The sequence below is a fragment of the Ambystoma mexicanum genome, chromosome 2p (genome assembly GCF_040938575.1).
Source record: "Ambystoma mexicanum isolate Mex_15411 chromosome 2p, UKY_AmexF1_1, whole genome shotgun sequence".
In the NCBI taxonomy this organism is placed as follows: domain Eukaryota; kingdom Metazoa; phylum Chordata; class Amphibia; order Caudata; family Ambystomatidae; genus Ambystoma; species Ambystoma mexicanum.
This window is the reverse complement of record NC_090923.1, coordinates 74453068-74463937: the sequence shown is the minus strand read 5'-3', so window position 1 is coordinate 74463937 and position 10870 is coordinate 74453068. Positions and strand designations below refer to the sequence as shown.

The following is a 10870-nucleotide window of genomic DNA, read 5'->3' as shown; positions in this document are numbered from 1 at the left end:
TACAATCCCCACATGCATCATCTAGACCCTTGAGATGCCTTTACAATCCCCACGTGCATTATCTAGACCCTTGAGATGCCCTTACAATTCCCACATGCATTATCTAGACCCTTGAGATGCCTTTACAATCCTCACATGCATTATCTAGACCCTTGAGATGCCTTTACAATCCCCACATGCATCATCTAGACCCTTGAGATGCCTTTACAATCCCCACGTGCATTATCTAGACCCTTGAGATGCCTTTACAATCCCCACATGCATTATCTAGACCCTTGAGATGCCTTTACAATCCCCACATGCATTATCTAGACCCTTGAGATCTGCCCAGAGCCATTGTCTGGTCAAACTTAGATTTGGACGCAAAAGAGCTGGTGGCTCCAGCTTCTCGACAGTGACAGCCAACCTCTGGAAAAATGTACCCCTGCATTTACGCTCAGCACCATCACATCTTTGTTTCCGAAAACGCCTAAACACCCATTTGGTCAACTAATTCTGTGCAACGGTATTTAATGTCCAGTGCCTAGATGCCCCCAGGCTTTGAGCGCTTATACAAATGAAAAATCAAATAAATTTCTTAATTGACACATTTTTATCTGTTTAGATACTTGCGTTGGCACCTCTAGCCCGTGGCAACACCTGGGCGGACAAGCAAAATATTGCATTTTGTATCTGAAAATGTGTTCCCCTCACCATCTTATAATTCCACAGTTGGTAGCAGGCGTTTGTGTTATGATTGAAAGTACACAGGAGGCAGCAGGTAGGTTATGTAAGTTCCTTTATTCTTAGTCTTCAACCAGGTGACATCAGGTACATTAATCATGGAGATAGGAAGGGAGATGAGGGAATGGGACCCACTGACATCCACCACCCAGGCTACATCATGGCAACTGCCTCAGGAGGAACACTCAGGGTCTCGAGCACACTGAACATCCCAGCACTCGCACCAACATTCCACTGATGACCTCACACATAAAGACACCATGAGGGACAGGGCACATAAGGAAACAAGAAGAAGGACAGGTCCTAACATGGGGAAGGCAAATCCTAATATCAGATCCCAACACCTCCTTCCCTTCCAACAACACAAAAGTAACAGTCGTCCTAAGCCCAACTCACCATCCTACAGGACACACACACAGGGGGACAACACACACAACACGTCAGCCTAGCAAACCTCAACTAAGTGTCCAACAAGGGGTAACAATGTTTTTTATTTTTTATTGTTATATGTCTTAAAATCTTAACGTTTAACAAATACTACAATGACAATAAAAAAACACAAAAGAACAGCAAATATACAAGGAGAAAAGAACAATTAATAAAACAAATAAGAAATATAAAAAATAAATTGAGCATCTTATCGAGTGCATAGTTTCGTACAGGTATACATACAAGATTTAGTTTATTACCACATAATTCATGCCGAATTTCAATCAGTAGCATCCAATTTCAGAGATTCACAAAAATTCACAACTGCAACAACAGTAGATGTCTTATTACCCGCTAGTCACATTTCATTCTTTGCCCCCTGGTCGAATAATTGGGAAAACGTCATCAAATATTTACATACGCTGTGGCTATGTCCCTTCATTCCCTCTGCCAGCGCTTGATACTGGATGTCTGCACTTGCCCTTGTGCTTGCCACCCGCTGGCCATATTTACTATGTTATTAGTTTATTATCCCGTGTGCTGCACTCTCCCCCTCCACTCTCATGCACTTGATCGATCTGGATGACACCTGGCCTAGTGGGATCGCTGTTTGTCTTCCCACTGTTCCCCCTCCCTTGCCTCATCGCGCCTTGAAACACTTGTGTATAGGCGCATTATAAATACCATATCATATCATATCATAAATCTTGACCCCTGAATTTGTGAAGCCCCACAATCCAACAAAATATGTTTTGAGCTTTCGATACTGATCTCATCCTTACAGAATCTACACTTTGCTTGAGAGGGGTTCAGCAAACCATATCTCATCAATAGCGATTTGGTTTCCAACAAATTGAGCCGAAAGCATTGAAAAGTTGACCGCACAACCATACCGGATAAATTGCTAAGTAAGGGGGCCAACGTACCCAACCTCTTATTATCATACTGGAGGTGTACCAAAGATGGATAGGCATGCATCAATTCCGTAGTTGTTATCCAATCAGATTCATACAGCACTTTCTTACGGGGTAACTAATGCACATGGGTGGGACACTCACCACAATGCCACCAACTACACCAACACAGAAAAACTGACTCCTTCTGCTCATCCCAACCACAGAAGAGCCTCAAAGTTGCCACCTTTCAGAACTGATCGCCCCACAGAGGGCACAACTACTACCATCACAAAATCCAGAGCCAGTAAAGAACACATTGCTCCTTCCGCTCACCCCTGCCACAAATGAGCCTTAAGGCTGCCGCCCTTGAGAACGGACTGCCCCACATAGCGGGCACGGTTAGAACCTACCACATCAGGCCAGGAACGAAATTAACTTTCCAATAACCAAATTCAAAGGAGTGGTGACTACCAACTTGCGCTGGATCCGCGATGTACACACCACACTCACTGGGCGACACACACTCACACACTCATCCATGCAATTAGTGACAAAGCACAAGCATGCCATGCAGACCATCTAGTAAGTTCCCCCACGGAACCACAATGCCACAATCATGGGCCTCAATACGAGGCTGGCGGTAGCCGTGCCTGTAACACAGGCACGGCTGCTACCGGTATTCATTTTTTTTACGGCGCCCAGAAATGGCCAATTACCGGGTCATTACGGCCTTGCCGGACCCGGAGTTTGCCCATTCCCGGGAGCCGGAAAAATTCTTCCCTATGGGGAGGTCGGATGCACCGGCACCATTTATAACGGTGCCGGTGCATCCGACATGCTGTGCTCCCGGGTGCCTTTCATTCCGCCTGGTCAGTCGGAATAAAGCACGGATAAACTTTACGGAGAAATTACATGGCGCCGTAAAGTTTATCCATGATTCAGCAGCCGTTTGCTGGATGTTGTTGTGGTTGCCATAGCAACCCAAGATGGAGTCACGTACACCGACGCTGCTAAGTCCTTTCCTCTAGCGCATTGGACAAAGGGAGACTTTGTGAACACATCGTGTATTTCCTAGAAGCTTGCGGTTACTAAGTAACAAGGACCCACATGCGCAGTGACGTTAATCAGGCATCCAATGATCAGAGGTTTGTGCTTCCTGTTTTTCTTTGAGAAATGTGGTTGCTAAGTGACAAGTTGCCCGCGCGCACTGACGTTGGTCGGAGACGCAAAGTTCAAAGGCTCGCTCTTGCCCCCAGCATAGCGTATTCGGCTCCCAAAAGTTATACTTCTCCCCACAGTACGCGAATGCAGCAGGAAAATGCAATGTGCCTCTGACCTGTGATGTGATTTTGGGCAGCCCGTTTTGCGCAGCTGACAGCGTTCCTTCTCCTTCAGTTTGTTTGGTTCAGTGATGCAGTTACTCGGTGGGACCACTGCGTCACAAAATCCTCATTGCCAGTGAAACAATCTCTCTTACACAGGTTGGTTGTGAAGATCATTTATTTGTGTAATCTTCAGATCTATTCTGTACCCCACCGGCCTTGTCCACAGCTTCTTCCATTGACTGGACTCCTTTCATATTCCCATTCCATCCTTCTACATTCTACATTCTACACAGACCTATACAACAATACAAGGCTGCTACAGCACCATAGATACATAGGACCTTTAATTCAGTCTCTTAAGACACAGATAACCAGTTTAACAATCTCTAAGAGCAAAAGAATCATGATCATGCTTATGTACATTAAATAATAGTCTTGTGGCCGCGTTTTGAATCTTTTAGAGTTTGGAGAGATTTTTCTTAGATACACCAACATAAGTGAATTACAATAATGCAGGCGTTTGGATATAAAAGCATTCGTATGTTGAATTAGTGCTGACAAGAAATTAAAAAAAAAATCTTAAGATTTCAAGTTCGGAGGTGAAATTTAGGTGGGTAATATTTAAATGTTATGAGTGGAAGGCATCCCTGTAAACATACAAAAACAGTACAACTCATATATGCAGCAAGTGTTAGATTTCTTCCCAGGTGAAATTGAACAGGTCATTTTTTTTTCTCAGTGATATTAACTGCAATGCCATCTGCAAGCTATTAAGTATGAAAGTTGATATTTTGTTTTCTTTTAACTTATGCTGTAAAGTCTGTAACATTTTAAACAGTGAACAGAAAAGTTCATCAGCCTGGAACTACCATAAACTTAAACTGGATTCAGCATCCAAACTTGCCCCAAAAATTGAGAGGTTCATTAAACTCCAAAAAGGTTTGAAAATCAGGTGCTACCTAGAAAAAGGATGTGGAATCTAGACTACTGAAGTCACATCTAGAATAATGATGTGTGATCTTGTGCACTGACAGGTCTAGAATGCAAATCTGCCATCTTCAGGACTCACGAACGACCCAGAATACTCACCTAAGACCATCAGTATTAATGTACATTCTGATGTGAAATCCAAAGTACAAATGCAATATCTTGAGTACCAACATGAGGCGCAAAATACTGATGTGTGATACAGAGCACCAATGAGTGTTCCTAGTGTTGTTTGTGATCTAGAGCACTGATATAAGGCCTATTCTGTTCATCTGAGTTCTGAACACTAACACGAGGGCGAGAGTAATAACATTGAATCAGATAACAGACTGCTATGGAATTGAGTACCAAAGTGATTCCTTAGTTCTGATCGATGACCTAAAGGACTGATATTAGAGCTACACTATGATATTGATATGCTATTTTATTTGTATCGCGCTCATACACAAGTGTTTCAGAGCGCGACGATGCAAGGGAGGGGAACAAGGGAGGACAAAACAACGATCTTACTAGGCCCAGTGACATTGAGAAGGCGCAAGTGCAGGAAATACTACTGATGTGCAATCTAGAAAACAGATGAGTGATTTTAACACTGATGTGCAGGCCATAGTGTGGATGTGTGGCTGTAGCTGATTCATGGCCGTTGCGATGGCTTCTGTCTTCTGTTACCACGGATCACACATTGGGGGGACAGACTGCTTCCTCTAGAAATCCTATTGAGGCTTCATCTCTGAGGATCCTGCAACAGAAGAGGCTTACAGTTACAAACAGCACAGCAGTGCAATTACAGGGAAGATAGCTGTGACAAATAGGCAATGCATCGTCAAGAATGGGGAGGGAAATAGAACCAAGGTCGGATGATCTATTGCCATTACTTCCTGGGTTTCTAAGTATCTGTAATTATCCACTAATGGGTTCCTCCAATCTAGGACTTGTAGTTTGACACCTTACCACTTACCTCCACATCCCCCTTGCCCATGGGGACCCACCTTGATGTTTTCTGTTCATTTTTTTATATTTGTGTTTATTTATTTTGTCTCTTATGTCTGTAGGTGTCGTTTTGTGTAGCGCTCTGAGGCCTGCGGGCGTGTAGTGCTTTATAAAAATTCAAATTAATAAATAAAAATAAATGAAAACAATTACATCATGGAGCTAAAGTACATGTGTAGCTGGACTGGGAGGAGCCCCCTATCTTATAGGCAATGTGATGAATGAAGGGGGTTGAGGCTAGTCTGAGTAAGTAGATGGAAGCAATACATCCGGTGTGAGAAAGAGGTCCACCAGGGTTTCAGCTGAAGTATCTCCCACTAACATCAAGGATACGTTGTTCCTTTGATACTGTGTCAAGATGGCAATAAACAGTGCACGTGACTTCCATGCTTTGGAAATGAGGCATCAAGACTTGACTGCAGAGCGTTGAAGCCTTAAAGTCTATGCAAGTTTGGGACTGCAGACTGATTGCAAGTAGCAATGAGAATTCAGTCCGAATAAGGAAGGACAGGCGCTGGCCTTGGGGAAAAAGAGGGCTACGGTCCGGTTGATGGCTAGAGGGATTACAAGGCCAAGTAGACGTGAAAATCAGTCATTGGTGAGGTCTTCATTTTAGTGGTCCTGGGCACGGACATAGGTGTGGCCCCACTGTACAGAACTCTTAGACTTCAACGAGTGGTCAGGTCTGCTCTTCCTCAGGACCCATTTGCCAAAGACCTTCAGTGCTAGGAAGGAGAACTTTTCAGACAGACATTTTCAAATAATGATGCATTTTTCGGAAGCAAATTCTGTCTCAGACACCATCTGATAAATGTGCACCCAGAGATATGACACAGTATACCATCCACGGTTCCATGTCTTAACAACGACACCCTAAATAACGACATACTTTTAAAACGACACCTGAATAAACCATTTTTTATTTGGGGGGTTTCTCCAAACCCCCCTGTTTCTACTGCCTTTTTACCCCCCCCCCAACTACCCCACCCCCTTTAATCCCTTACCCCACTCCCATATATACTTTTACTAAAATAATTCGACTTTCTGTCAGTATTTAAGTGTTGTTAAAAAAATGTGTCGTTATTTTATTCCGTTATAAACACTGCATACCACCATCCATAAACATGGCATAAAAGTTATGGTTGTGGCACCCTTGGGTGGCCCTTGCGTAACATTCCTATCTTTCCATTTGGAGCCATGTGGACTAAAGCAGTAGAGAAGAATCTGAAGTAAACACCAAAGGAGCTATTCCATCATGGCTGCAGGAAGGTGATTGGTGTATGCCCTCGATGAGGGGCGGTCCTTCCTGATGGAGCTCTTGCCAATGTAGAATATGGGCCTGTGATAAGCGGCCCGATCACAGCTTTCTGGGGTATTCCCATTTGATGGTAGGGCACAGAAATCCGGGTCACTATTTAGAATGGCATGTCAATATCGCGACTCTAGATAAAGATTCATTCAATGCGAAAGTTGAATTAATGAGGAAGAGGAAAACCCCTTCCTCATTTCAAGGCATGCGCAAATTGAGAGGCTCCGGTTCTTCAGCTTTTAAAAGTAATGTGAGGCTTTTTTAGAGGTGCCTTTTAGGAGTAATGGCTTCCCTCATTTGATGCTATTGTAGTGTTAGAAATAAGACTCTATTCACTTACTGCTATTTGATAATGGACCTCATTACGAGTTTAGCGGTGCAGTAAAAAAGTGGTGTTAATTCCATTACCGACACTTTTTTTTCAGACTTTTTTTGTGCACTGCCTTAATTCCGAGTTTGGGGTTGAAGTGGTGCATTTACCTCCAGCCTCATGCTGGAGGTAAATCCTCCACTTAAACGCCAAAAATTGACAGGATTACCGCACCTGGTAATCCTGCCAAAATCCCCATGGAGATCCATAGACTCCAAAAATGGGGACTAACATTGCCTTACCACCACTTGTAATCCCATGATAAACCCAGGAGACCAAGTGGCGGTAACAGAAGCTGATTTTGGCGCATCAAATTACCGCCAAACTCAGAATGAGGCCCATGTGCCTTAGCATGTTAAGAAAACATGTTAAGAGACCATGAACACGCAGATGTTTTGGTCTCTGAGGGACTTGACTCCCCACCTGGTGTAAATGGTATTCCATCCTCGTACACACATACTCATCTGCTTGCATAAACTAAACATGAATGGAGTACTAATGCACATGTGAACACTTGCTCTGGCTAGCTTCAACAGTAGATCCACACATGAAAGGAGTGCATGTCAATCATTGCACGGCTTCTCATCTTCTGATAACACCTGTGTTTAACCCCTTTACTGTCTGGCTATTATGCAAGTCTATGCACAAAGACAAGCTTACTCGTCCTTGGCACTTGAGGCAGGGCCAATTGTATAGATAGCCAACAGAATCATAAAGAAATAGAGCAAGGAATGATCATACATGTAGCTAGGGACACTCACTAAGTGAGCACAATATGGTGTCTTCATTGTTGGTAGCCAAAGCAAGTGGGAACACATTATGTATTTATTTATTTAATTTTGATTATTTATAATGTGCCCAATGCCATACCTGAGTTCGGTTTCTAAGCGCGGATCCGGGATTTGAACCTTAGTGTGGCCTTGCTTCCAAGACCAGCGCGTCGCTCCTGTGCTATCCTCTGTTCAATTAGCGTTATTTTCTTTAACATTATAATATATTATCTTAATTGTCAATGTATCTTGTGCATTTTTGATGGTAATGATATGCTGTCCATATTAATACAATGGATTAAAACCTTTTGTAATTCATTATTAAATTGTTGAGCATAAAATAGTAGTTTGGAGGATAAAATCTGCTGCTGTTATTACATCCGTTGGCACTCAAGACAGCACGGTGGGTGTACGTGCCTACGCCCGATAAGGTGCAGTCATGAATTCGCACCACAGACAATTCTCCACAGCCCAGAGGATTTGGTAACATGTGGTATTTGGGGACTGAGACTGGTTTTGATGGGGGAGGATGGTAATGAACTGTGTAGTATTATTAAGAGGTGCAATAAGGAATGAAGAGATTAACACACTGTAACATATTAATTATGTGTTTTAATAAGTTGTTTTAAGTTCACTTTGGGAGCCACTGCTAGCTTATGAGTGTGGGTTGTTCTCAGATGTCCTTAAATATTTTAAATGTTTAATATCACAAAGTAATATGCCTAAATATAATAGTGACTGATGGGTCAAAACATGTCCCATATCAAACAATGTAATCTAATATCGAGGGTATATGTGGAAGTGATCTTAAGGACAGAGAGATATTGGTGAAATTTGAACACCTGGTAATAGAACTCTGCCCCTTGTTTACTAGACCCGGCGAATGAGTCTAAACAGAGACGATTGGGGGAGTTTGAGTGGTTCGATAATGAGTGCAGGCAGTTAAAACATGATTTAACGCTCGATCTTGCAACTGAGGGGAAGGGGACCAAGGAAATTTTGAGCACGAAAAGACGTATTTGCAGAAACAAAGTCCAGGAAAGGAAAGAGTACTAACACAAAACGAAATGGGAAGAGCTTACGGAGGCCACCATTAAAAGAGAAGCAAAGGCGTTTTGGACATTGGTCTCCCACCAAACAGAATCAAAAGATAATAATATTCACTGCCGTATTACTGCAGAAGAATGGTTTTCCCATTTCTGTGGCCTATAGAAAGAGGATGTAGATCGTGAGCATCTTAACATTGAGCGACTGGGTGTGATAGATTTGGAGACAATTGATCACAGTAGCCCCTTGATTACAATATCATTGGCAGCTGTTAAGGGTGCAACACTGAGCTCTTAGGGCCAGAAAGCACCTGGCCTGAATAGAAAACCAGTCGATTTGCTGAGGGACGAACCTGGTGTCTGGCCTCCAATATTATTGAAATAGTTTCATGCAGTGGTTTAGCTCAATAAGGTACCCGATTCCTGGAGTAGCGCTGACATTGTGCCTATACATTAAAAAGGCGGGAGAGAAAAATCTGGAAATGACCAGCCTATTTCACTACTTGACACTACAGGAAAATTATTTGCAAAGGTATTATGAAACCAGTTACAGTATTGGGTGAGTTCATTAATCTTATCTCCCATCTACAAGTTGGTTTTCAGCAAGAGCTGAGTACAGTGGACCAATTGCCTATGTATTGTTGCACAGCAATATACTGGCTTAAAGAAGATGCAGGTGTACTCTGTCTTTGTAGACTTATAGAACACTTTTGATAGCGTACCTAGGGCCAGGCTGTGGCAAACACTGTTAAATCGGGTTGTGCCTGTCGAACTGGTGCCAATGATTTCTCAACTGTACTCTAAAAATACAGCATATGTGAGGTGGGGCCTGGCAGGAGAAACTACTAAACAATTTGGGGTTGAAAGGAGCATGCGGCAAGGCTGTGTCCTTGCACCATTCCTGTTTCGTTTATACATAAACTACATTATTTTGGATCTGGTAGCAAAGTGCCCGTAGGGTAGGCTTGATCCCCCAAAGCTTTAAAATTCTGCCAACCAAGGACTTCACAGAAGAAGCCATGAGCAAATTGAGAATGGAACTCATGAGCTGACTAAAGGGGAACACGTAGGATCTTAACTCAGAGATCAGGGTAAACATAGTGGAGAAACCTTTCCGGGAAAGGGGACCTTGATGTGGAAACTGCAGCAGACACACTCCATCAAAACCATGGCATACTGTTCAAGAGAATGTACATGTGTATGTTCCAGTTTGTAGCCACCTTCACAAAATCTGAGGACCTAGAGAATAGGTCAAGGAGAGAGAACCTGTTCATTCATGGTTCAGTAGAGAGTGTAGAGGGTGAGGAGACAGTATTCTATGTTCTGGGGCTGTTGAGGCACGTTCCGGAGGAGGACCGTACTGCATGACAATTGAGAAAACATACATGGCAGGAGCCAGATAAGAAGAATTCCAACCAAGCGATCCGTTTGTGAAGCACCTATCAATTTCTAGATAAGTAAGCAAAATACCTACTGCAGGCCACAGTCAGCAGACTCTATACATTTGAAGTTTCTGGATCAGGATCTCAAAGATCATGTGCCACAATGTTGCAACTGCTACAACAAAGGTTATGACATAAATCCATACTAGAATAAGCATCAACGATCCTGGGTCCAGATCTCCTAGAAACCCCAAACATTCTCTTAGTGCTTCGTGGTGAGTATGGAGTGAGCCCAAACGAGAAGTGCAGAATATACAGGGAGCAAAGGAGTGTGACTGAAAGAGATGATGTGTCTGATTCCACCTTCACGCAAACGCAAGGGACTCTGCTGGGAGGTTTTTACTATGACCCTGTCTGATGTTGTCTTAATTACTGCATGGGTGGTGAGGGAGATAGGGTTGGTCTACTGGATGAGCCTCAGTTGGGACAGCAGAATATCTGCATTTTCTTGTTGGGGTGCTTCATATGTTTGGGTTTACTAATAGATTGCCTTGCTAGAGGTGAGAGGGAGATGACAGGGACTTCCCAACAGCGCATCAGTGCCAGATGCAGTGAGGGGGCAGAACAGGAGGGTGCACAGAGG

At 43.2% G+C, this 10870-nt stretch overlaps 1 protein-coding gene across 2 annotated transcripts in view; it reads right to left on the bottom strand.

The window, feature by feature from the left end:
• Positions 1–761: 761 nt before the first annotated feature.
• The window catches only part of LOC138566222 (uncharacterized), a 109803-nt gene continuing 99694 nt past the window's right edge, over positions 762–10870 (bottom strand). For both annotated transcript variants that reach the window (XM_069643282.1, XM_069643281.1), the window contains exon 6: positions 762–5099. Coding sequence is in view for 1 of the 2 variants with exons in the window: in XM_069643281.1 (XP_069499382.1) it covers positions 5036–5099 (64 nt within the window). In the remaining variant the exon portion in view is untranslated. The remainder of the gene's footprint in view (positions 5100–10870) is intronic.